Here is a 27,680-nt window from a genome sequence, read left to right as displayed (position 1 = left end):
ACCAAAAAAACAAACAAAAAAACCCCCCCAAAAAACCATTTTGCATCACATTTGGACAAATTTATCAAAACATTTTATTGCTCTGTCAACTGCACTTTTAATTTTCTTTGATTACAAAGATGTCGATTACAGTACAAGTTACAGTAATAGTGAGAAAAGATAATTTAAAAATACATTTATTTCCAAATTCAAAATTGTTATTGTAAAAATGAAAGTGCTGTCAATACACTAGTGCCCTAATAGAATACTAATAAATGAAGGCCTTCAGCTTAAGCTTTTTTCTCTGGTGGAAGACACAAAAAACATCAGCTTTTGAAAGAGTCATTAGATTCCTTGATCTTCTAAAGCATTCTTCTGGTTTGCATCACATTTTTAAAATACTGCAAAACCTGAAGCCAACTTCATACTCATTTACTCCAAAGCATCTTATATATATTCATTTATTAAACTGTTTTAAGCTTATACATGTGAAAACATAACCTAAGCTTTAAGGTCTTCAAATTGCTCTCTCTGTGTATACAGTCCAAAAATCAATGACTAACTTTTTCCAAGTCTATTATCCTTGAAAACTACGAATCAGTTTCAGAATTCCTGAAATTACAAAAAGCTGAGATTAACCGATTACTACCCTGAGCCTAATAGCTGTGGTTGAATAGGAACACATTTTTCTTAATAGAAAAAACAGCCAGCTTCAACTTCAAGTCTTTAATCATACAGAAGAAACAACAGCCCAGAAACTTTAGACAGGACAGTGACCATCAATTGAAAATGAATTTTAGACTGAAGCTATCTAGGTTCAATCTTCTATATGCTAGATCTTCTTACACCTGATAAAAATAGAATGAATGACCTCTGTTATGAAATATATGTTTCTAGTAGAGGTTAACAGCCAGAACAAACAGCCGGAAAGCCTTCCCTATGCAAATGGGATTAAGATTCGTGTTTTCCAAGTCTTTCTTTATTCCTGAAGCTTTCATCCTGTGTCTGTCTTATTCCTTAACACCCTTCTGAAAAAAAAGCTAAACCCAAAGACTGCTTTCCAACACGCAGGACCGTGAGGAAAGCAAAGAGGTTAGGAAAAGAGAGGAATCATTAACCTTGTGCCTCTGACAAAAGAAATCGTTACAGGAGGGGACAGTAAAGGACAGCAAGAAGGTGGAAGTGATTTTCTTTCCTATCACTATTAAAAATGATACAGAGGCCTGATACAGTCCCTCATATCACACTAGAGGATGACTATGGTGACTCCTTTTATCACTGCATTTCAAAGTACTTCTGCAAATAAGAACTAGCATGTGTTACATGATTATCGTATTATTTTAGTCTCCCAGCCAAAATGTCACGTGTAAGTATGATGCTTTACGGTTTTGCTCAGAACCTAAGGCATCTATCAGCTGTCTGCCCTTTGCAGAAAACCTCCTTCCTAAAAGTCAACATTTGGTAACACAGCTTGTCCTTGCGGCATTGCGGGAAGAAACCTGCCTGAAGGGGCACTAAGCACTCAGGGCCTTATTTGGCTTCACTGCTTCTGGGGAAGCTCACAGGTTGGCCAGGCTCTTTTTCACCCTGACCGTACTTGCCCTCAAAACTGTACAAGCTTAACAGGAAAAAGAAAAAAAAATCAATTTAACATCAAGTTTTTAATTACAATACAGCAAACAGGTTAGAGGCAGAACAGATGCTGTGATATTCCTGGTCTAAACTGATTAACTGGATGTTTTTCTAGGTGCTCAGATGTGCTTGCCTAAGAGCTCGTCTAAGTGCAGCCACTGGCCTGCACCATTGCTGCTCCTCTGCACAGGCACTGGTGCTCATCCGGCTCTACAGGGAGACAGCGTAGGGAGAGAAGGAAATAGTATTCTGCTGAGCTATTTGCAAAATAAAATGAACCTCTGAAAAGATGATAATATCAGATGTGTTTGCTTAATTAGAAAACTAAGGCATTTCCTCTGGAGCGGCTCATTTGTACTGCACAGAGTTCCCAGACATCTATGAAAGCCAGCAATAATATCCTCTATCTGCAATGACTGTGGTAACAGCAGCAAGTGAGCTTTCGTTCAACATTTTAAGACATTAATTTCCCCTTTTTGGTATACTATGAGATATGCTAAATACCTGACTCATCCATGCTTTTGGCAAACAATTGTGTTCTTAAGTATTATTTCTCAGATCAGGAAATCTCACATTTCTAAAAGTCCTCCTTGTGCTTGTATAGTAAAAGCATGCATTTTACCCAAAGAAAAAGATGGAAACTTCTGCCTGTTTTCCACTTTAATTTTCCCCAAGAGGCTCCTGTATATACAATGCTAGTTAGTATCCTACTCAAAAAAGTTACTTACCTGTCTCTCACCTACTGAGTAACCAAAGAAAAACAAGAGAGCTTAACAATAGTCTTAAATGTAATGACAATGCTCAAAACAAATTTAGTAGGTGTTATATAGCCACAGGGAATAGTTCAGCCCCTTAACTTAGCCTTTTGTTTATCTATATGTTAACAGTTGCACAGTGCTTCTTTCCTGATCAAAGCAGTAATAAAGGAAGCTAACTGTCAGCTATCTCTTCATTCTCTACTCTTTTGTGCAAGTTTTAAGAAACAAAGATTTTCAGTGACTAAAATTGCTTGAACACCGAAGTGATAGAAGATGGGAACAAACAAATGAGATGCACACAACAGTCTTATCCACTGAAGAAGGTAAAAGAGTCCAGGAAATCAAAGACGTTGGTTCAGTGGGATGACATTTGTTCCACTTTTCCATGCCATTTTTGATATAAACCTACTGCTTTGCCTGCTTGGTTTAAGGAGGACTGCAGAAATACCTATTTTCAAATGTTTTTAATTACTGGTGATGATATTTAGATAATCATGTTACAGAAGGTAAAATAGTTGGATACTGCTGATTAATAGTTCTGGTATCATGACTTCCTTACTAATGTACTTCAATCTTATACTAAGTTTAAGTATCAAAGTTAGTAGAGTTGTTTGCCTTCTCTCTTCTTTCCGCTCCCTTAAAGTAGTAACAGTTTAGGAAATGAGCATTAGGATCTAAATAGCTGGTGTACTCGCTGCCAGGCTGGCACCTTGAATTCTTTAACGTTTTTACTTAATCATAAACTCACACAGAAACTAATTGTATTGTGTAGCCTTTTAAATTATTAAAGGAACAAGTAAAATACTGCCAGAGGGTTTTCATGTAAGTGACCTTCAGACCTTCAAAATGATTTTTTTTTTTAAGATCTAAGCCTACTTTTAAAGAAGTCTTCCTCATTCTGTTTTAAATCGCATTGCTTAGCTCAGTGTTAATGTAGGCATGAGGAGTTTTCTGTTTGTTTTTCAGGTCAGTCCATTACAATGTCTAGCCAGTAAATAAACAACCAGCTTTGGAGAAGAATCCTCCAAGGACATCTTCAGAAAGCAGAGTTATGTTTTATAACAAGGTTTCCAAGTTTTATGCCCACTAACCTGCAGCAATCAAACAGTAAATATACTGTTTTCATGAGGCAGCTTAGCTTTAAAAGTAGACTTTCCTAGTTTAAACAAATATCTACTGTCTACTTCTGAATGAAAGTCCAACAAGCTTTCGCAACCAAAATGAGTCTAGAACAGGAGCCCCACAAGCAGGCACACAATGCAGAATTTAATGCAGAATTTCTGCCCGGCTGCGAGCTCTGTATGACTGGTTTAAGCAGTACATTTTCTCCATTCTCTTTTAGCTGCCCCACTCCCTCTTTGCTCAGTGGCATTACTGCATCTCAGGCGTGGCCCAGAGGATTACTTTTTTTCCTCTTTACACCTAACAATGACAACAAATGTTACGGGAAATAACAATAGTAACAACATTCCTAACGACGGGCACATACAAAAAAGTAAGTTACCAGGGAGGTATAAGGTACAACAGATCGGCTAATCCACAGTATCTGTTCTTAGGCTATAGCAAATACAAGACTAATTAACAAGGTAAAACTAACTCAAATGGTTTCACTCACTATGTGCTAGCAGCATACATATTCAGTGTTATCAGCTAGCAGGGGAGCACAGTTACGTGTCCAAGTACTCAGCAAACAAAAGCACAATTTCTCATCTCTCCTCCTTTTAACTCCTGTAAAGACACTGGTAAGACATGTAAGTGGACAAAAAGTTGAAAGCCAGTGTACACTAGGAAAATATGTCTCTCTCATATTCCTATTTCCATCAGCAAAAGTCTTACACATACAGCAAAATTAGAAACTGAAGCCAGGAGAGTGAGAACATAACCTTCCACACGATTGTAAGTCACCCCACAATTCTAGCAGTTTTCTGGGGGGTTTGCCCCCCCGGTCTTTTCACGCTTTGCATTTTGACACCAGCTTATCAGAGAGATTTTTCCAAACTAATAAGAACACCCAAGATATTTTTCTTTAAGAAATTCAAAACTGAGCCACACAACTCTCATCAGAACAGTAGAACAGCTCAGTCCTCAGCAGTAGTAACATCTCCAAGATAACCCTTAACATATAGACATTCGAATCTACACAGCAGATTAAGTCAAGATTTATGTAGAAAACTTGCATTAGTGCAATAGCATCAGTTTAAGGGTATTTTTTTTGTCAATTTCTTTATAGGCAAAAATCTCTAACAAACCACCATGGTGGTATTAAAGAGCTTTAACTGCTGTTTCGTTTGGAGAACTACACACACAACTTCCATCTCTCACCCACCTTGCAGCTTGTCTTGATAAACATATATAAAGCTGATAACCCTTTTCTGGAGTATATTATAAGCCAAGTCTTAAATCCAAGCGTAATTGCCTTTTTTTTAATGGCAGGAAGTCTTTTTTTTTTTTAATAATAAATTTGATACATAAGAGATTATTGTTTTATAAAAGAAAAAAAAGAAAGCTATTTCATATAAAGCCCTCAGTTTCCATTAAATCCAAGTCAAATGAATACAGATGTGTATATAAAACTGAAGAGCAAGTTTCCACCTTTTCTACTTAAAAAAGTCATTTTAATTGCATGTAATGAAAATTATACTACAATTGAAATTCCAACAAAATCCAGTTAAAATTAGATATTATTCTATATGCAGTACTTTGCTATATTACTTTTGTGGCAATGTTTCATATTGTTTTCTAAGGAATGAGACAGCATTTCATTGATCTCAATTCCACTTTTTAATAGCTTTTAAATACAGAGAGGCAGAGCCAGTAGACACCAGCTTTGGATTCTCTAATTGCAGAAACAGCAGTCACAGATGGGGCCCAATTCATTATAAATAATAAAAAAAAAGCTACTCAACTCTACATAAATTTTATTAGAAGCATATACCTAAGTGAATCATAGAATACCTTGAAAAATATGCATAAAGCTGCCAAACACGAAGTTGGAAAGTCACAGCTCAGTTGCCATGTTTAAATTAATACAAAAATGATCAGGAGAAAGCAGCCAGTCTAACTGCTCAGTTGGGGTAAGCCTTGTCCCAGAAGAGCTTTGAAAAGCATTTGTGGACATCTCTGATGACGCATCCATACTTTCGGCATTACAAGTCATATAAGCGCATCGATGGTTACCCTGACATATTGCCAGTGCCTTCACTCCTCCTTCTTTCTGTATACGCAGCTACAAATTGCATGGATGATTTGGTTTTATTTTGTTTTTAGTTTGTTTTTTCCCCTCCCTCTACCCCAGTTCACAGAAAGGGAACCATGTCCAGGGGAGCCCTACGAGGACCATTTTTATTCTTGCCCTCTAGACCAATCCTTAGCGTGTAATTTAGCTTGTCAAGTAGCAGGCCTGTTGCAGAATGTGCAGCTTGTTACATTATACCCAAATGGAACAAAACTGGGTAACTTAAACAGTCATGAAATGTGAGGCATTATTTTAAGCAATTTTAAGATATGGAAGTCCAGAATTAAAGGAATCATTCTTAAAAGCTGGGGAAAGATTAGAGTTATAGCCCTACTTGTTCTTTTCTCTGTCTGCTCACTACCTGTCAATCCCAGGGTACCACAATATACTCTTATACATACACATTAAAGGAATGACAACATAAATACATCGTTTCTGAATAACAAGAAATTCTGTTTTGTTGTTGTACAGGCATATTAGGTGTACTGTGTAAATCCCAGTAATACAATTATTTGTACAATGGAAGAGTAGAAGTCTAATAATGCATACAAAGATGCTTCACTACAGAATGAAAAAACTTTACTAGTGCTGCCTTATACCTGCAAAGGAAAAAAGCAATCTGAAGAAACTCACTGCTACCATATACCACAATATAATCTAAAAAAATCGATCGTTATAACATACAACGACACTGCTGCAATCGCCCACAGAGGATCAGCAGCAGGGTAGCAAGAAGAACGTATAACGTTAAATAACGCGCTGACTAACGCGGAAACTGCGCTGACGCTGTGTCTGCAGGGAGAAGAGCCTTCTCCCCGCGCACGCCTAACACGAGGCCACGTTTTCCGCGGCCGTAGCCGCGCTGAACCCGCGGCAGCGACTCCGCGAGCAGCGCCCCGCCCGCAGACGCCCCCGAGCGGCGGCGGCGGCTCCCCGCGGGAGCGGGACCTGCGCGGCCGCCCGCGCTGGCAGGGCAAGGCCGAGGCGCGCTCGCGGATCACAGTTTTAGCAACCGCGTTGCATCACGCGGCGAGTAAACAAAGCGCAGCGCGGCGCCCAGCGCAGGCCGCGCCCGGCCCGGCCCGGCCCGCTCGGGAGCCGCCGGCGGTTTCGGTCCCGAGTCTGACACCGCCGGAGCCGCCGCCGCCGCCGCGAGGGGAGGCGGCACCTGCGCGCCCCGACTCGCGCCGCCGCGGCCGCGCTGCTCCCCCCCCCCCCCCCCCCCGCCGCCCGCTCCCGCCAGGCGCCACGACGCGGAAAGTGACCAACGGCCGCGCGGGGCGCGGGCGCGCGGCCATGTGACGGCGCGCGCGGGGCCGTGCAGCCGCCGCCCCCCCCCCCCCCCCCGCGCCGGCGGCCGCCCGCGCGCGCGCGCGCCCCGCAGCAGCAGCAGCGCCCCCGCCCCCCCCGCCCCGGGCCCCCGCGCCCCCCCCCGGGCCCGCGCCGCGCCGGCGGGGAGGGGGCCGTGGGGGAGGGGCGCCTCCGCGGCAGTATCGGGGCGCATCCGGCGGGCAGGGCGGGGAAGGGCCTGTCCCTTTAAGAAGAGGCCCGGCTGCTGCGGCCGCCGCTCGGCGGGGGGGGGAAGCCGCGGCCCGCCCGGGCGGCGCCCCGCCGCCGCCCCGCTTCGCGCCGGCCCGGCGTGCCCTCGCCCGGTGGCGGCGGGCGCTCACCTGGGTGGCAGGCCCGGCCGCGGCGCGGCGGCGGCGGCGGGGGGCTGGGGGTGTCTCCGGGGCTCGCTGCCCCGCTCGCTCCGCCCGGCCTCTCGCGCGGCGCTGCCGGGGCTGGCGCTGCCTGTCTCCGGCCGCGGGGCGCTCTCGACTCCTGCCTCGCCAAGATGGCGCCCGCGCTGCTGCTGAGGAGGAGGCGGCGGCTGCGGGCGCTGGGACGGCGGCGGCGGCCACTTTCGCTCACTGAGAGGAGAGGAGCAGGGACACGGGGAGCCATGGCGGGGGGGAGGAGAGGCGCCATGGCCAGGCCTGAACAATCGAGCCCCGCATACGCTCCCGCCGCCCCGGTGCCGCGCCTCGCCGCCGCCGCCCTGCTCGCGCCGCCGCCGCCGCCGCACGGCCCCCGCTCCCGCACCGCGGGTGCCATCCCCACACGCAGCCCGCGCGGGGCCAGCGCCCATCGATGCGCTCCCGCGGCCGATTGGTAGAGTCTGGCAGTGACGGAAATTGCCGAAGGGACTCGGGCGAAGTGGCCGGGTGAGCCAGCAAGTCTCGCGTGAGTGAGAAGGAAACTCTCGCGATAGCGGGGGGTGCCAGGGCAGGCGCGTGCGTACCGGAAGTGACGTCCAGTTGCCCTTGGCCCGCCGGAAGGGCGGCGGGAAGAGGCCTGGGCCGCTGGCGAGGGGCGGCGGCAGAGACACCCCGCGGCCCCGTGTCACAAGCGACGCAGCAGTGGCCCCGGACCGGCGCCGAGCACGGGCGTGCCGGGCGCCAGCAGCGACCCGGGCACAGAGGTTGTCCTCGGGTGGGGGGCGGGGGCGAACGCGACGCCGGCCAACGCGACGCCGGCCCCAGGCGCGGAGCCGACGGCGGGGACGTTCCCGTTGGCTTCTGGACTCGCGCCGTGTTCTCCGGCGTCACCCTGGCGCTTTGCTGCCAGCCGGAACTGTGTTCTTCGCTGCATCACACCGGAGGCACCGCGATTTCTAGGAAGCAGAAACAAGGCCCTTCCTGTCTCTCCAGAAGAGCCTCTCTACAACAGTGTGCCCTAAATACCTATACCCCTTTCTGCAACTGGCACTTATATTAAGAAAAGTGCATCATTTTGCTGCATATTACAGATCACTTTCTAAGCTTGGGGTAGTGAATACTAGCACTGGGCAGCATTACAAGGTTTTATAGATCTGTTTAGATACATATTTTAAGCGATTTTCTTCCTCTAACAGTTTGTCATTTTCACTTTTGCTTACGTATTAATGAATGATGACTCAGTTCTTATTACTTCCTCTTTCTGTATGCCGTTTTCAAAAGAATAGGGGAAAGCTGCAGTCTTGTTTACAAAGGAAGGTTTTACTACTTAAAGCAGTACAGTGGCACAGATGTTGTTACACCTTCATATTCCTGTTTGCCAATTCTTATTCCATTATAATACAGTTCCACTTCCTCTCTTGAAAGAGGCTGAGAATCCCCAACTCCGTTTCTCATCCAGAAAGGTGCATCTGAATTTCAGTTTGTGGCCTGCACACAGACATTCCAGATGGCTGTTTTACATTCCACACATAATGGTTTGACATCTTCCTTCCTCTTTCTCCCCTTTTCCACTATTTGACACACTGCCATTTTCCCCTCTTCCTCTACTGTAAGACTGGCTGGACTCATATTTTAGTTGTGGAAGTACAATGCAGAACTCGAGCTGGTTCCGGTTCAAAAGGGCCTGCAATTTCTACACTGTATCTCGCTGGTTCATGATAGCACATCACTGGTTACAGAAATCATGCTCCAGATGAATGACATGAGTATTAGTGCTCAGAAAAGGTGCAGTCCACTGCTAGCATCTCCTAACAGACCAACGAAGCACAGACAAAGTAAAAGGTTGCAAGACAAACTTGCTTCAAACATTTTATTTTTGAAGTGAGACAAAGGAACTCTACAGTTTAATTACAGAATGCTGCTAGAGTTTCAAAAAAGTGCACGGACAAAGAACAACCTTGGAAATTGTTTCTGTCACTCCCAGAAGTGAGCAAATTTTACCTATAGTTGCCCTAGCAATACTACAAAGACAAATCATACAGATACATCAGGAATGTTAGGCACACCAATCTGCATTCGAACAGAATAGCTCAAGCAGGTTTTGGCCCATACTTAGATTCCACTTGACCTGGCTTCATCATCATTATTTTACATTTGCAGCCTAATGTCCAAATTGTTCTTAGCCTGCGATCTGTTAACAAGTAATCTGACTGTTAGTAATTTGATGTTACCTCTTGCATTCTTCCCTGTTTCACATACTTCATTATTGTTCACTGATGATCTTAACCACAACTTTGAGATCTTTCCTTACACATGAATAATAAGGTATTCTCTGCTCTTTCTGAAGCATTTGAACTGCAAAACACCCAGTTTAACACATATTTAAATTTATATAGCTTCAGAATTTCAAATTTCAGAATATTCAAAATTGAAAGAATTTTCAATAGTCCTGTACTTCTAAGTCAAGATATGTAACATGCTAAAAATGTTCCAAGACTCAGTACTACACTACTACAATGGCAAATTAAGGCAGGCCATGCCTACCCCTTGGAAAAGATAAATAGATATGTATATGTACACAGCACATTAATGTTACAGCCTTATCTACATTGATTGATACAACAGTCCTGGCATAGTTCAGAAGTTCAACTTTGAGCAGAAAACTTTGAGTATGGCCTAAAATAACTTTGCCTTGGCAGATAGTTCCTTTTTATTAGTATGTCTTCTTGTTTTTGCAAGCATAGCTCTTCAGTACAATACTATCTTTTTTGCTCTCCTATGGCATAGCTATCCAAGGGTCTTGCAAAGAGATGTATCTGTGTATAAACCAAGCCCACATGAGCTGACCAGACATTTTTAGTTTTTCCAATAAACCCTTTCTAATATCTATGAACAGGCCCTCTTGCAAGCTCCCCATCTACTTGTTTGGTGTGGGTGAGAGCTTTACATAACCTGCAACAGGTGACAACAAAAGAACCAACACACTTAAGATGTTGGTCTGACAAGGACAGCAAAAAAAATAAAAGTCTGTTTTAATAGCAAAAACAGCTCTAATTTGCTTGGAGGAACTGGTGTGGGCAACTGATAGAAAATGGAAAGAGAAATGGAGCTAAATGCTGACACATCTTTGCTCATGGGGTGGGTTTTTTTTTAAAGGAATTGGGAAGTCCAATTCCAAGATACCTTCAATGACTGACATGAGCCAATGATCTCCAAGCCTTGGCAAAGTGGCAAGAGAGAATTAAAAGGTAGCTTCTGAACCTGAATTAGCATCTTGAAAAGAACAGCTAGACACACCACAGAAATTGGCTTAGAGTTATAGAGACCATAACTATTTCCCTTCAACAATAGGTTTACCTGTCCTCGTAGAAACGGGAGCTTTGGTCTGAGGCTTCTGCGTAGGCAACAGTCCCTTTTCATTCATCTGGATGTCCTAAGATCACAATCTGAGCTCAGTGTCACCTGTATCAGATTTTTACAACCAGTTTGAGGTTGGTTCAAGGTTCTCCCATAGATTTACCTCTTGATTTTGATTTTCTTGCTGTTGTTGACAAAATGGACCCTGACTGTAGAAGGATGTAATTTGAGGTGACTCTTCATTTGTGGGAAGGTAGTCCCTGTCATCTCTGTGGTTTCTATCCTTCTGCGCATCTTTCTTTTTTAATTCCATGGCTGGTCTGATCAAAAGGCCATTCTCATTCATCTTGTAGTCTTCTACTGCTTTCTTTCTTCGTAGCTTCTGGAAGTCTGCCAGCTGATGCAGCTCCTCTGGTAGTTCCATGCAAGTGGTCTAATAAGGAGAAAGAAAATAAATTCTACCAATGCTTGAATATATTCTACTTTTACTGGTACCAGATAATAGCTCCCTCTGTAATTAGCCCATGGAACAGAATAATGACCTGTCTGTGATTCTGCCTGATTTGTGGAAACTAGCAACTACCTGCTTATACTGTCTTGAGGAAGAAAAAGCCTCCCTTTATCTTAAAGGCAACCCAAATTCATATGCAGTAAATAGGAAGGTGAAGCTGCAGAAGAAACAAAAGGCAAGCCAGAAGAATTAATATCTAACAAAATATCAGATTTTTTTCATACATTTTGTCAAATACTGATAAACTAATAAAAAACATTTTCTTCAAACATAATAGGAATAGAAGATGTCAGTCAGCCTGCAAGGCCAACTGATGATCAGAATATAAAAGGGGCAGAGGAGGAAAAAAAAAAATAAAAAAGTTCTCTCTTCTGTGTTCACCATGAAAAAAATCTGGATGTTCACATACCAAAAACATTACATATACAGAATGTGTCTCAGATTATCCTATAAACATTTACACTGGTACTTCAAACAAACAAGGTGGATTTTGCCTCAAATTCCCCAAAGGAACTGGAAGACAGAATAAATGAACTAGTAACTGTGCAACTTCTTGCTTAAACCTGTCTTGACAGGCAAGGATTAGAGATGTTAGGCATAAAAGAAGGTTCAGGGGAAGACAGAGGAAGCTACAAGCTGGTAAGTCAGGTATGTATAGGGTATAGAGGTAGAAACACTAAGAACAGAACTAGTGAAAATACAGGTAGGATGCCCTGAGAAAGTTATCACAGCTTTCATAAAGGCAAGCCATGCCTCACAAAATCTATGTCTGCAAGTTTGCACAGATCCAGAAGAAGGCTAAATACTTCAGAGAGGATTACTGGGGTGGGGTGGGCCCCCTCCCCCCCAACACACACACAAGGAAGAACTTACTTGAAAAATCTCACCTTCAGTCCTGTTTAACCAGGAGAATTTACATACAGCTTCCTAATTGTCACAGTACATCCTACAGTAAGATGTTAGCCATGCCCTAAACCATTTCAAGCTAAGTTGCATTTATGTTCATTCATATCAATTAATAGGCATTATGTGCTGTGCCAAATCATTCATTAATTACAATAATCTCAGACATGCAAGCATATTTAGCCAGAAAATGGAATTTATGCCATCACATGCTATGAACACATTACTGGTATCCTAGAGTGCACTGCAGCTTGTCTACTGTAACATTACCTTACCTGAAGCATGTTGGTAGGTCAACTCTGCTGCACAGGGTAATGCCTGCGAGCAGCTCCCCTTTGGTGCTAGAGCTCTGCTTGTGAACTGTTACCACTTTAACAAGAAAACATTGCATTTCTAGATTATTTGATCCTTTAAATTGAGAGATTCCCAGGCCATCTTTGCTTTTTTGAATTTAAGTCATACACATTAGAATGCATCTGTGTTTTGAAATACCTAACCACAAACCATATACAACAAGTCTGCAAGGAAAATTGGAAATTTAGGTGTACAGCTTCTTTGCTAGCTCTTTTCTACTGACAGAGATGCAGAAGCACAAAAGCCTATTTTACTTGGTGCCTGCATCCACAGGAAGAGCCTGGCAGAGTGTCATGCTGAAAACATAGGAGACAGCACAAACTTCACACTCTGAGGCTCTCTGCTAAGTTCCCTTCCCCAGTCACGAGGAAGATTATTACTTGCAGTGTTTTTGATAATGAAGCAATGCAGGTCAATAATTACTGGTTTTGCATGTGATCTGTGGGTAAATGTCAGAAGAAATAGGGTCGCCTAGGAGGGAATGTCCACCTTTCAGAAGACTGTCAAGTACTACTTGCAGGTGATGACGCAGGAACCATAGAAAATGTAAACATACAGGGATTTCCAAAACTGTTAGGATCAAAGAGATGCCTTTGCCTTTCATTTGCCTTCTCCATAATTGTCTTCTCTCAGCACTACATCGACCACGGTGTTTCAATATCAAATTTTTTGCCTGCTGAGGACCACTCAGAATGCTTTTCTGTTGAGAGCCACTGCTCATAGGATTCGTGACACTCCTCTTTTCCACAACCTTTTCTTGAAAAACCTCTAGTCCATAGAGTTGCATTCTACCACCTTGGCAACATGTCGACCACCTGCTGTGCCAACCCATGGGTCAATTCTCCAGTACATCAAAAACAGCCATCAAATGACAGAAGAACATGTTTCACCAGAAGCAAGGTGGAAGTCATGCTGACAGGGCTGTCCACTGGCTGACCATAATGACTCTTGCTTTCTTGCCATCTCCAGTAGAACATAAGGCCAAAGGGTAGATATACCTGAAATCTTCAGGGGAAAACCAGAGGTATCAGCACTGACTGCTTCAATTGTTCATGAGAATTAAGACAGTCAAGTCAAAGATACTATAACATACTATTTGCAGAAATTACTGGACTGCTGCTTGCCCTGAGTTTATTGCTGTGAAAACAATAAACCGTTGTTAATCCATTTCTACCACCTTATCCACAGTCTGATAACTCAGGACTTTACACTCCTCAATTTATTTATGAAAACTTGTCTTAAATAAAGGAAAAGTGAAAGCCTTTGTTGAAATAAGCTACAACAAAATACCCTCCCCTCCATCAATACTCACGCTTTGTCAAGAAACAAGACAGAACTAGACATAAGTATATAAAACTAGGTAGAAATCTGAAATCAAGTGCTCCAGAACACAATTCAATGCCATTGCAATGATCTGAATTCCATCAGAAGCTCTGCTTTCAGTCAGAAAGTATGATTTGCATTCTACCACTTACAGGTAGCTGTTGGAGCATACAGCAACCTCTTGCTGGGGAACAAGATATGCATGTGGAAAACAGGCTGTAGAGACAGAGCCCAAGGAAGAGTGGTGACAATTACATTCACCAGCCTCATTTACACCTGTTTTTCTGCAACTTTTCTGGACTGGATGCAGGAGTCCATGAGGTCCATAAGGGCAACTGAGCACACCTGGCTCTTCTTCCACAATTATGCACATTTGCTTTTCCTTGCTGCTATTTCTGAAAGTAGGAATAACAGTGGGACTGGCCAGATCTGCTTCGGGAGGTAGAAACCCATGATTAGACAGGAGAAAGGAGTAGGTACCTGCCCCAGCAGTCACTATTCTACATTACTGGTCGTTAGCAGTCACTACTCAACATTATGCAATTCATAGGCAACCTAGACTGGAAAAAAATTACACTATTTCCACCAGAGCAGGTCAGCCAAAGCAGCTTTTTCACCAAGTATATCCTGATACAATTGCTATGCACAATAGCCATTGACATGATAAACTCTGGATGGGACAGTGACCCAGGAAAGAATAGGAGGATGCTACTGTGCTATTCCAAGCCGAAGATAAATGTTGTAACCCCTGATCCAACAGCTGAGATTCAACATGTGATAGCTGAAGATGAGGTGTATGGATGTGTATTCCACCTAGCTTCTGTACTTCATTTAATGAAGTTGCATGATTGAAACTGTATCTGTGTACTTCTCTTGCAAGAATGATTTCTGCAGGAGTGTCCTAAGTCTGAAAAAAAAAGGAAAAGAACACATTGTTGTGTGACATGATGCCACTCAGTAAGATCAGCAGAGGTCACAAGAGGCAGAACCAGAGCAGGCCTGTGAGGCTTTATTTTGCTCATTACTCTAATCACATATCATGAACTCAAATACCTCTGTAGGCCAACAGCACAGCACAGGACATGTCTACATAACTAAACTTCCCTTTGGCAAAGGGTTGAAACCTGCTGTTCTGATCAGAGAGCACAATCCACAAACTAAAACAGAAGGGCCCCAAAGAGGCTTCCATACCTGGAGTGGTAGAGTGACCTCCACCAGTCAGTCTGGAAATGCTCAGGGTCAGATTGATTCCTTGGCTAACCTTACAGAGTAAATGGATTTGCAAAGATTGGCTTCAGCAGCTATTAACCTGAAATCACTTTAAAAAACTCTTCTACAAACAAATAGTTTAAAGTAGAATTATTTTGTACTCTTTCTACTTCTTTAACAGACTGTCCTTTTCACTTGTGTCCTCCTCCTTTTGCATGCATTTTACACTGTTATTCATAGTTTGTGGAAAAAACAAGCCTGACATCTGAATTGCCAATCTTCTCTTGGCAACTCCCCATATCTGAAAACCTTTTCATTTAAAAAAATCTCTTGCATCTGTGAAGCAACAATGACCTCTTGTGGTAATCTAATTTAATCTCCTCTTAAATCCTCAATACTGTGATTTACTGCCTAAAATTCCCAAAGGATTCAAGTCTGTGCTTGAGTACTTTGTTAAACTGGGACAAAGAAATACAGTATGTTTCTTGAAGATAGACTTGTGTTCACTTTTCTAATATATTTCAAAATATTTACAACTGCATAAACACGAAGCAGTGACATGATCTAAGCAAAATTTGTTCAGTCTCATCACAGTAAATGAGGATGTCTTATTATCTACCTTCCACTCAATTTTAGTGCCAGCAATACTTTGAAGTTATTACAAACCCTTGCTAAATTTCTGAATTTCTGCACTGAACAAGAGATGAAAAGGCTACACCAATACCACTGCCTGTTCTGGTTGGCATGGAACTGTTCTTTCCATCAGGGCAGGAAGTCAAGTTCCTTCACCAAAAATCCCATCACTCCCTTAAAAAAAAAAAAAAAAAAAAAAAAAAAAAAAAAAAGAGCAAAGAAGCACAGCATTCACCAAACAACAGCTACTCCAAGATATGTGGATATGTATTTGTGAGATAGGACTATTAGTTCTATGTAACCAAGGATTTTTAAGCTAACTCAGTAGAGAACAAACTACAAAGACAAGATAACTCTAGAGATGCTTTTACAGAAAAAAAAATTTTGTTTGGCCAGCAAAAGAGAATGTGTTTCTCAGAAAGAGTCAATATTTGCAAAACATCACTAAAGATGTTTTACATCAGTTGAGGACTAGGGGTGCATACCAAAACAAAGCAACTTCAGCAGCTTCAGATACTAACACTTGACATCTGCCTGCCCCTCTCCATACCCTCTCACACGGCCCCTGCTGAGCCTAAAGGTTCTTAGTCTCATATCAGAGTCAAAAGGAGGCACATATGCCTATGCCTCAAAAGCTGCAGCTCATCTTCCACAATATTAACTAGGGGTAGGTATGTACAAATAGACCAAGCTGAACTGCAGCTATGTAGATGCACATGATTGCCTCTACTGCTGCACAGAGGCATCAGGAGTATGTGGCATAAAGTAGGGTGGACAGCTGCAAAGGAGGAAACTACTATAAATAGGTTCTCTAGAGTTCATCTATCAGAGTCTTAGACCATATCACTACCCTGAGAAACGAGCAGAGCCTACCTTTGTGCTCCCAAGGCGATCTCCTGACCTGTCCCGAAAAGCATTTATGTACTCATCGACCAGGGCTGTTAGGTCAGACATCAACTTCTCCATTAGAGATGAGCGGAGTGGCAGAAGGTACATGGCCTTCAGAGCAAGTGTTTTAAGCAGAGAAGGTGGACAGGGTCTCACAAACCATATATCAGGATTCTCCTGTGTATTCCAAGGGAAATGAAAACAGTTATTTAAGTAACCAGGATGATTAACAAAACAAAAAACAAAACAAGAAACTTCTCATCACTTTCCTTATTCTCACAGATTTACAGATGCTGGTCTCTATTTTCAGTACTACTGAAATTTGCAGCTTCTAAGGCCATCTGTATACAAGCCTGCGGACGTTAGGAAAGGAAGGCTGGGAGTATGGATTGCTTCTGCTTTTTCTTTCTTTCTTTTTTAATTATTCCAGTATTTAATGTTAGATTCTCTCTCACCCATCTCATTTTGTCTGGATCTTAATTGGATTCCTTAGATCTTCAGCTGAACTGAAAGATCTAAGAGAAAAATAACACTTCCATCACAGCAGTGGAAGCAGCTGAGGATAGGAACATCTTCAGCCAGTAGAACTGCAACCAGCAAAACATGTAAATAAGCCACAGTTAAGCACCATGACCATGATACTGTGGGCAAAACTGCCAATACAAAGTGGCTTATACCTGCATACTTACTACATACACAAGTTATTTTTGATTTTTAGTCTGCAGACCAACAAGGTAATTTGAGAAAGTTAACCATGGCTGGCAAGTGTGTTGTCTTTGATTTGTTATACAGGATTCTCTAAACTGAAAGTTTGGAACAACTGATAGCTGAAGAACAATTGCCCCCAAGAAATTATAGCACTATCAAATAACCCAGGCTATGAATTCTATCATGAATTCTATGATTCTATCAAAAAAGATTTTAAAGTCAATGAATAGACAGTGCAAACCTCTGAAAGACTAGTAAAAAGGAATTAAAAAAAACCACCCCACCCCAATAGGAAGGAATTTCTTACTAGGTAAAGAAATTCTGCCTATATGGTAGAGTCTCACTGTATCTAGATACTGTATTTACCAGCATCTTTGGAAGTCCCCGTCCCCATAAGAGGTAACAGATTATTAAAAACCTCAAACTAGAACTAAACTATTTACTTTATCATGTGTTATATATATATCTAACAAATTTTATATATGCAAGCTTACATTCTCCAGATCTTGGGAGTCTGGCCCATTAAGTTTTCCCTTGCTTCTCTCCATATGAAAGACTAACAAAAAACAAGGGCAATAGAAACTAATGACATGCCAAATGCTGCTAAATTGCACAAGGAAAAAAAAACAACCAACCAACCAAACAAAAACAAAAGTTTTCCCTTTCCCTACTTGACTCAGGGTTGGTTTTAACCAACTTGTTTTGTTAGCACTAAGTTTCAGAATCAAATATATTGGAGATATCCAGAACACTCTTTACTCTAGTTATAGATATCCTCTGTTTTAAGAGCTTCATCATTCTTAATACCTCAGTTTCAAATGACCTATTAGAAAATACTAACATAAGAACTGATGCCAGATAAAACTTGCATCTGTCTCCCCTGTCGGTGTAACAAAATATCCTTAGCTGCATCAATCTGACCACTGAACAGCATCAAGCTCTTTTACATAGCTGTGTGTCTGTAAAAACACATCTGAAGGGGACAAAGCACAAGTCAGCTGAATCTTCAGAAGGTGTCTCATTGGATCACTCACCCAAGCCATCTGCTGCCTGCACTTCATGAGGGCAACTGATCTGGAAGATATCTTCAAGTGCTGCATCAAACACTCCTGTAAGGTGCAGATGCGGTGTGGAAGAAAGCCACCTGTTGCCATTGAGAACTGCAGAACATCAGCAACCTGTGATGGAAAGGATCAGTAGGCCATGACCATTGTCCATTAAGCCAAAGCAGATGATGTGGAGATTTGACAGTGAGAAAGTAAAAAGTAAAACATGTTGCTAATATACACAGAAGGGTAAATAAGTCATAAGAATGACCATACTGTATCAGCCTAAGGTTCCATCTAGCCCAGTACTCTTGTATCCAGATAGCAGGCAGTTAGGAACAGTATCAGAAGAGGGTAAATACATAGTAATACTTCCCCAGAATACTTATGGTTTTGTCATTTATTACATGAAATAGTAACAAAATAGTAAGGAAAACATGATGTAAAGAATATGGAAGTTGTGTAAAACCTTCTGCCTAGGAACTGATTTTGCCAGTAAGACTTGAACCACAGGAAGTTCTGCCTGAACGTGAGGGGGAATTTCTTCCCTGTGAGAGTGACAGAGCACTGGACCAGGTTGCCCAGAGAGGCTGTGGAGTCTCCTTCTCTGGAGATCTTCAAGGCCTGCCTGGATGCAACCCTGTCTAACATGCTCTGGGTGACCCTGCTGAGTGGGGAGGTTGGACTAGATGATCTCCAGAGGTCCGTTCCAACCTTACTGATTCTGTGATTTGACCTGTTATGAAATAACAATATTATAATTTTTAGGGGCAGAAAGCCAAACTAAGATCAGGGAAGGACAAATAGAAATCTTTGCTGTATAAAGCTTACTACATAACCCAGACGAGGTCTTTGAAGAGTCAGTCATGCTATGACCTCAGACAATCATGTCTCTACCATGAAAAGTCAGAGTATTGGCAAGAACAAGTCATGTGTGACTATGCATAATATATCCATGCCCACTCTGAAAGGTCATAGCCATCATGTTACTTTCTTCTCTCTGAAAAGGCTCTAATGCTTCTACTAATCATGCATCTACTTGAGTAGCATAGCTACCAGAGTCAGCACCAGCAGAAGCAAAAATCTGCATGGTTACATGTTCTGTTCTTTCACTTCCACTGGTGCATGTATTAGTGAATACTCACCAGTGCTGAATACCTGTAGCCTGCTGTTCTACACTCATGAAAGGGACAGAGAGGGTTACAAAGAACAGAAAGCACAAAGCTACCTAGCTCCTGTGCAAGTCACAATAGCCTCAGGTAGTGCCAAGTTTGACCAAGATCTGTTATCACATTTTTAAAAGCACTAAGCTTCTTGTTATATTAGATATTAATAATTTTTTAAGATGGAAACTTGAAGACACTCGATCATTTCTCAAAGGCCGCTTCTCTTGACTGACATAAAAGAACTCCTTTGAGCAACCATCACATTTAATGTTTTCTAGTCTACACAAGACAAACTATAGTTAGTGCTCTCAGCCTTGCCTAACAACTCTTTTTAGCTAGAACATTTAGAATGCTCAATAACCATCACATTCTAGCACTAGTAAGCACTGGACAAGGCTAGAGTTTCTCTTGTTGAAACTTTTGCTCCCAACTACAATATCCAGAGAGTACCTGTGTATCAAAGACATTGGAGAGAAGAACTCCGTATTGGTGAGAGAGACAGTCTGAGATCCAACGGCAGTCATGCATAACCTGAAGCAGGAAAGAGCTGTCAGACAAACGTGTCAACTGCAACTTTTTTTGGTGCAGCTGGATCATTACATACAGAGGCAACCTCTGCTCACCCATTCTCTTCCCTTACCTTCAAGATGCTTCTATCTTCTAGCACCATTTGTAATCCATTTTTGAAAGCCTGAGGTCCCAGAAGGAAGATATCAAATAGGAAAATTTGGGTCTTTGTTGCTACCTAAAACAAATTTAATTGCAGAGAAGATGAGTGAGGGAGAGAAAAACAAATGATTTGAAAGTAGGAGAGAATGCATGGTCTCCCATGAGCCATACTGAGGAGTGAACTTTAGTTTCCTTAATAGTCCACTAGTGAATTTTGCTTTTTTTCAGAGAGGTGCTCAGAGAAGGTCACAATAACTGAAAGAATCACACCTGGTATCTACAGTACACAGCTAAATAGGGGATTTTGAGACATAAAGGACAAATCCTGTCCAGAATACTTAAATTCTTACATTTATCATAGGGACATTTTTATAAAGAGTCCCATTCAAGAAAATTCTCGTGTCCCTGACATTCCTGTCATTGTCAAAAACTACTGCAGAAGAACTACAAAACACTGTTTTCTATCCTAGCATGTAGGACAGGATGGAAGATACAGGCTTTGCCTACGTTCCAATTCATAATAGATTAGCTAAGTTTATGAATAAAGAATTTAGCCATATCAAAGCAAACATTCTATGGACGCTTGCTTCTGTATAAGGAGTTTCACGTTTGAACCATGAATATCCATGAGTTTTTGCTTGAGATTAAACACACTTGTTTTTCAACCAAATTAAAAACAAACCAAGACCACTTTGAACCAATTAAGCTATTCATCATTCTCTTTTCCTTTTCAAATACTGATAATTTCTCAACTAGTCAAGATACTGCATCTTTAAATCAATTTTACTCCTTTAATTATCCTAGTACCATGATTAGGTCTTGCAGTGTTTAATAGATACCAGCTGTACTAGCAAAACACCTCTAACTGTATAAGAGTACATAAAGAAGGCAAAGCAAAGTAAGTTATGTTGCTGTATATATAAATACATTACATAAGTTACATGAACAAAAAATGGATGAATGAGTTTAATTAGATGCCCTATGCTAGTATCATTCTTTCTATAATAGCCATTTATGAAATATCTGATTTGTCATGAAGAAAATCACATCTCTTACCAAAAGTTATGCCAGCAAGTCTTAAACTCAGGCTAATCCCAAAATATTTCCCAAGATATGCCACTAGACAAAAGCGTAATTGGAAAATATTTGCTTCTTACCTGAAGCCAAGAAAGTTTTCCATGACGACACAGATTAACACCTTCTGCTGCTACACTGACAACACATTGCTGTTTTAGGTGCAGCACCTAGTGAAATAATAGAGACAAAAGTACTGCCAGAGACTGACAGGTGGGAGAGCAAGTAGTAAACTTTTTTCTGGTCATGATCCATATTTAAGAAAGGTAAATATAGACCAGCAACACAATGAATTTCACAGATATAGCGATCTGATAGAAACAGGTAAGATTTCAATCCAACTACAGAGAAGACAGCTGGACACTCCACAGCTAGAAACATTAATGATAGATTTAGAAGAAAAATCAAATGTTTTTGGACAATTAAAATAAAATAAAACTCAGAGCACATGCAACACAAGAGCAGAAGGTATAATTAGAAATTAAAAAAGAAAAAGCCTCTTTTTAAAGCAAGAACTGGATTCTTCTAAAGCAGGGAAACCTCCTTGGGGAGGAGATTTTTTGCCCCCTGTCTTGCACTTCATTTACCATTATAGGAATCCAAACCCAACAGATGTTACTGCAAGTCAGAGTGGCACAGAGGATGTACAGCATTGTTGGTTTAATTCAGGACCTAATAATGCTATTATGTTTAATAATAAATCTACCATTGATTCTGAGTTCTGAAACAAAGTCTTCCCCTATCAAGTCTGCTGATGTTACTATAAATAATTTGAGAGAAGCTAATTTCTGGAGTTCAAAACACCTATAAAAAAAACAGTGCTATAAACTCCCTTTCTGACACCAACAAACCCTGGTGTTCTTCCTTTCTTCACCAAATAAATTATTCATCAATTAGTAATACAAACCCTTCACCCTAGCTTATAGCTGATATAAATTTCCAAAAGAGCAGCTAACATACACTGGTGCACACTAACAACCACAACAGATTCATGCACTGCACTTTTTCCTTGCATGTATGCCCACTTTGAGTATGTTCTCACACCACCAGGAATACCATTTCTACTTGAAGAAAAAAATATATTATGAAAGTTTCACTGTAGTCTACAGTGTTTTCATTTTCCAACACAAGACAAGCAGAGTTCACAGTTTTGCACCTAATGGATCTACTGACAGACAGAAGAGGGTTAGAAGTCAACATGCTGCATAGGATTTTATTTATACTTACTGCTGAGCCAAATTTCTGCTGGAAACAATCAACAACTGTGTACTCCACATTCTCTTCTTCCTCCTTCCCTACAATGAAGGGAAAAAAAATCCTCATACCATTAGACGCTTCCTCTATGTGGATGAACTCTGCACAAGGCAGAGTTTTACAGTTTTTTACTGTAATTTTGAATTTTACAGTTCATCACTACTTTTCTGGTTTAGCTATTCAGTTCTTCCCCCTCTACTTCCCAAACACACAGATTACTGAACTGCCTGCTTCAAGCATGCAGAGCAAGCATTGAACATGCTGAAAATTCAGAATTTTCAGAGAAATTGACCACTTAAGAGTGAGTTATACTGCCTTAAAAAAAAAAAAGTCTTCATGATACATGAAGGAAACAGTAAGATTATGGCAAAAAAAAAAAAATCTGATAAACAGCCATGGTTCCCAAGCTTGCCCAAGGAAAGAGAAAGATAACGAAGGCAGAACTAAGACAACAACATCACAAAACACTGACAGCTAAGCGATCAAGAGGGAAAAGGGAACTTAAAGTAGGCTATTTTATTATTTTTTGAATGCCTGCTTAACAGTCTCTAAGCTAGAGAAGGAGTTTCTATGTTAAAGATTCTCCTTTTCCTTCCTTTTCTTTCAGATAAGTTGTAGATGTTAATTATATACTCCATAAAAACACACAGAGTAACAACCTTTTAAGCTCTAAAATAGTATCAAATCAAAAGATCGTAAGAACCGTTTTTAAGGCTCTCCTAGATCACATCAACCTTTGCTCATTTTTCCCCTACTTTCTAGGAGAATTTTGCTAACCTTCCCTTTAGCCTACACAGGTCTTGCATTCTTCTCATAGCTCTGTGTTAACACCCAGGGATCCAATCAGACTTTGGATCTGAAACTACGTAAACACATACAGCAGCAACCAGACAACCAAATCAGTGCAAGCATCTTCAAAGCTTAACAACTAGCACAGGACCCAAGAGCAATAGCCTAACTGAACTTTGGGTTATCTGTCACACTACATACATGCAAGCAACAAATACAAGACGAAATTGCCACAGAAGAACACTGACCGACTGAAGTACTTTGACTTCTTCAAAAGATAAGTTACACCGCTCAGTTGCTTTCATAGTTGATCTGAGCTACAGGATAAACATTCTGGAGAGCAGAGGAGTTTCCTTCTGACATTGTGGACATATCTGTAGGCAAAGAGCAACATGGCTGCAGCCCAGTGAGCTCTGGGCCAACCTGTGACCATCGTTCTTTCAGAACAAAACCTGCCTGGACACAAGCAAGCCCTAGGAAGATGAAGGGATGACTGCCTCTAGGAAAGATGTAGTCCAGAGGCAAACTACGTTACTAATAGCCATGTTACCTGAAAGACAGTTTTTTAAGCTATTCCAGGCTCTCAGCTGGCTCTCTAAGGAGATGCAGGGAGAACTCCATGTGCCACAATATGCCCATCCACCTGTGTCTGCTTCTGGGTTCCCTTCAACAGCTGAAGTGCACCTGCAGAGGCAAGGAGATCATACATAGTACAAAAGGCTACACATTACACATCATTTTGCCAGCATGAATAATCAAATAAAGACATATTTCATCCAGCACTATCTATCTGCTGCCTGACAATGAACTGCTGCATATGAAGCAACTTCCCAATCCAACGTACATGACTAAGGGGGCTCTTGAAGCTACCCAACAATAAAAGTTTATTTTGCCAACAGGACATTTATTTCAGATAAAATTTCAGATTTATTTCTGAAAAAAGCAGGTGAGGGCAGAACCTGAAAAAGATGTTTGCTGCAAACATCAGTAATAAAGTTCATGAGAAGAAAGAGCACCAAGTACAAACAACTTAAAGAACGAAGTACCTGACCTGAACCCAGGCACTACACAATTTTTAAATCTTCATGCTGAACCAAAAATATTAAATCAATTATTTTAATATTATGATTAGGCAGATGATTTTACAAGTTCATAAATACATAAAATGGTTATATCCATGGAAACTTTTCTATTATTAAATGGAAGTTATTTAATAAGTACAGAAAGAGTAGTATACCACAACCAAAAAAATAAAACAGTAACAAACATTCATCTTCCTGAAACACGCCACATTTAAGATGCTTCATTCTTACAACAGGACAGTCTGACTCATGCATACTTTAGAGGGAAGGATGCCCTATTAATATAAATTCCTTTATGCTGATATAAAAACATCCTATTATTATACAGATTCAATCACGTATGTCCCTATGTCAATATAGTAAAACATAAATAACTTTCCAACCAGCCCTTGGATATAGTTGAAGATCTTGTATCTAAAATTTTCTATTTAATTGATTAATACAGAAGTAAATCTGCTAGCAAAATGTGCATATTAAAGTATATATATTCATGAAGTAAGGAGACAAGACAGCAGCCAGGGAGAAGACTGCAGCTTTTAACAATTCATGTGCTGTCTACCTATTTTAAAGAATTTTCAGTAGAGACCATTTAATTCCTGCTTCTCTTAACAGGAAAAAAATAATGAAATGTAGTCTTGCAAAAAGACATAAAGCAAAGCCATCTAACAACTGGGGTCTGCAGGAGTTCAAAGCAGCAAAACATACTTTTACCAGCTTCCCAAAGTCACATTTATATACTTCTACACAAGCCTAATTTCTCTATGCAATAGCCCAGGAACTGTTCAACCACAAGAAAATGCTCATAGGAAACCGTCCTTGAAACCAAAAGCTGAAAAACAAAACAAAACAACAAACTAAGCAAATTATTCTACCTATGAAATTAACGGGGTGAGGGGAGAAATGAGGAATAGTAAGTCTTAGCTTGAAAGAATCTTTTGAACAATGGAGGCCTTCTACTCATCATCATCTTTCTTCTTTAGAGCACAGAAACACAATCTTGGCATAGCTGAATCGGAACATTGATAAGATATGAAATACAGGTGCTAGCTGGTCTAGCAAGTACACTCCCACCCTTTCTCCTATCATGAAAAAAATAAACAAACAGAAAATTTCAACATACTCTGAGAGCACTGCTGTTCCCTTCCCTGAATCTGGTTCATCCAGCAATTCCACTGCAATATAAACAAACAGTTTATACCCTAGCACTGGCAAGCAACTTTTTGACACTTGTTATTTCCCCCAGAACAAAGAGTAAAAAAAAAACGATACTAATTAGCACGAACATGCAGAAAAGAAATGGACTCAAAACATAAGTAGAAAGAATTCTCTCTGGTGTACAATTCTATATAAATTGACTTATATCACTAGCCTAGATTAGACATATTTCAGAACTGTAGTATTTAAGTAGAACTAATTCTTGGTTTAGCATCCTTTTAAAGGCACAAAGTCAACATAAAACTACAACTTATTACTTTACAGACTGTTATACATACAACAAAACACCTACATGGGGGAAAAGGCAGAATGGACACAGTTAAGCAGTTAAGTCTGAAGCTGCCTTCTAGCTCTTTCCCACCATACCACTTTGCTCTTTGTCCCCAAAGCAAAGCCTGTATCTGCAGTAGGAATGCACAGGACCAGGAACATTTTAAACATTTTAAACACATTAAATATTCCATATTTTAGTACTAGTGAACCACAGAAAGCCGCTCAGATAAAAACAGACTGCTTAACAGAGATGCTTTTTATCTGTGCAAGTAAATGCAAACAAGAAAAGTTAAGCAGAACCTCTGTTTTCAGGGATTTAACTTCCTAGTAGAGTCCTTTATTGAGAGTCTTTTCCACATATAAGAACATACACATTAAATGTAACCTGCCTTTAAATACTACAAAGGATGCATGCTTATTTCAACCAACCTTACTAGATTTTATTCATTATTTAACTATGAAGCTTTAACACAGGATAGTCACAAGACCTTCATAAAGCAGGAAATTACTATTATTTTACAGAAGACAACTGGGGCATAGAGAAGTTCTGTGACTCATACAATGCTCGGATTCCTAGTGATTTTGGAGGAAAGCTGTGCAACTAAAGAATTCACCAGTGTCCACAATTAGACTGAGAAGTGTTGCTAAGAGTAGCCATTATCCCAATGCCTTAATATAAAGTAAGAAAGGCTTCACCATCGACTATTTCACGGCCAAAAAACATCTTTGCTCCAGGGGTACTTCTGCCAGTTTCCAAGTTCTTCACTGAAATGAAAAACAATCCATCACACTTCATGGTTATGGGTAAGAGCTTATCATTTGCAAAACAAAGCAAAATGAATGATTAGCTCTCCTAATATCACCTGGAAAAAAAGAAAAAAAGACAAATCAGGTTATTTCAATAATGATGGTTACTTTACTCTGCAGAAGAGCACTTCCATAAAATGACTGTTCACACCTCACAGGACAAAGTTCTGACCTGTCACACCCTCATGATCTAAAAAGCTGAGAGCATAATTAGATGCACCTAATTTCACCTTCATTTTTCAGCAGGTGCTTTATTTATCCCAGTGACTGCGCTTGTCTCTCAGAAAGCGCATAGCGACGCTACGCCCCGTACAGCTAGCAGTGGGCACGCTCTGCGTGGGAGACTGCACATGACAGCTCTAAACGGTTTCTGTGGAGCTTTTGCAGGGTTATTTTTAGACTGTGAAAGTTCAGCAACGTAACTGCAGTGGCATAATTCCAGTTAAGAAGTATGTATTTTATATATATATATATATATATATATTTTAAAGCATGAGCAAGATGCCAATACACCAGTGCCCTTCCCCCATAAAGCTGTCTCGCAAAGAGGAAAAAATAGTAATAATAAAAGAGCGACAGGAGGTCAGTGCCTCTAAGTAAGCGGGAGCTGAGACTCGAACGCGCGGCGCTCCGAAAGGGGACAAACGCTTCCCAGCCCCCGCAAACGCCACGAGGGGCGGGAGGCGGCTAACGGCCGCAACGCCCTCAACGGCCGCGGGGCGCCCGCGGCGAGGCGCGCGGGCGGCGCCGCGGGGCTGCGTGCGGACGCGGCCCCGACCTGCGCGCAGGAGGAGGCTCCGGTCGGGGTTCACGTGCTGCAGCACCCCTTGGAAGACGCCGCATTTTAAGGTGATTTTGACGGTCCTGCCCAGGATGGCACCGAAGTGCTCGCTGCCGAGTGCCATGCGGCAGCGCAGGCCGGGGGCGGCCGGGCGGCGCCCCCCGGCGCGGCCGCGCGGGCTCCGCGCGCGGCACTCGCGGCACGGAGCGGCGGACGCTGCTGAAGCGTGAGGCGGGGCCGGGGGAGGCGGGGCCAGCAAAGCCCCTACCCAATCACCGGGAAGCGCCGAGCGCGCGCAACCTGCCGCCACGACCTTTCACAGAAAGGGGAATGGGGG

General features: G+C 41.6%; 2 protein-coding genes across 8 annotated transcripts in view; both read right to left on the bottom strand.

Annotated features, from left to right (window-relative positions):
- INO80 (INO80 complex ATPase subunit) overlaps nucleotides 1-7,593 on the bottom strand; it is a 67,829-nt gene extending 60,236 nt beyond the window's left edge. The window contains exon 1 of the mRNA XM_062577641.1: nucleotides 7,275-7,593. The gene's annotated coding sequence lies outside the window, so the exon portion shown is untranslated. The remainder of the gene's footprint in view (nucleotides 1-7,274) is intronic.
- A 1,564-nt stretch (nucleotides 7,594-9,157) lies between these two features.
- On the bottom strand, nucleotides 9,158-27,515 carry EXD1 (exonuclease 3'-5' domain containing 1). Of its 7 annotated transcripts, none has more exons than XR_009958474.1 (13): nucleotides 27,341-27,515; nucleotides 26,452-26,520; nucleotides 25,388-25,439; nucleotides 23,736-23,869; nucleotides 22,370-22,437; nucleotides 21,226-21,312; nucleotides 20,040-20,144; nucleotides 19,850-19,930; nucleotides 18,222-18,365; nucleotides 16,465-16,656; nucleotides 14,941-15,010; nucleotides 13,902-14,656; nucleotides 11,000-11,326 (listed from the first exon to the last, which is right to left on the bottom strand). XR_009958474.1 is itself a non-coding variant. In XM_062576198.1 (12 exons), the coding sequence occupies exons 1-12, from the start codon at nucleotides 27,465-27,467 to the stop codon at nucleotides 14,577-14,579; spliced, it is 1,209 nt and encodes a 402-aa protein (XP_062432182.1). In that variant the 5' UTR covers nucleotides 27,468-27,515; the 3' UTR covers nucleotides 11,000-14,576. The 7 variants fall into 7 exon arrangements, 3 of the variants coding, with proteins under 3 accessions (XP_062432180.1, XP_062432181.1, XP_062432182.1); XR_009958473.1 differs by having other exon boundaries at nucleotides 11,006-11,091; nucleotides 11,242-14,656; XR_009958475.1 differs by having other exon boundaries at nucleotides 11,054-11,091; nucleotides 12,348-14,656.
- Between the last annotated feature and the right edge of the window lie 165 nt (nucleotides 27,516-27,680).

This window comes from Rhea pennata, chromosome 5 (genome assembly GCF_028389875.1).
Source record: "Rhea pennata isolate bPtePen1 chromosome 5, bPtePen1.pri, whole genome shotgun sequence".
NCBI lineage: Eukaryota > Metazoa > Chordata > Aves > Rheiformes > Rheidae > Rhea > Rhea pennata.
This window is presented reverse-complemented; position numbering and strand designations above follow the sequence as displayed.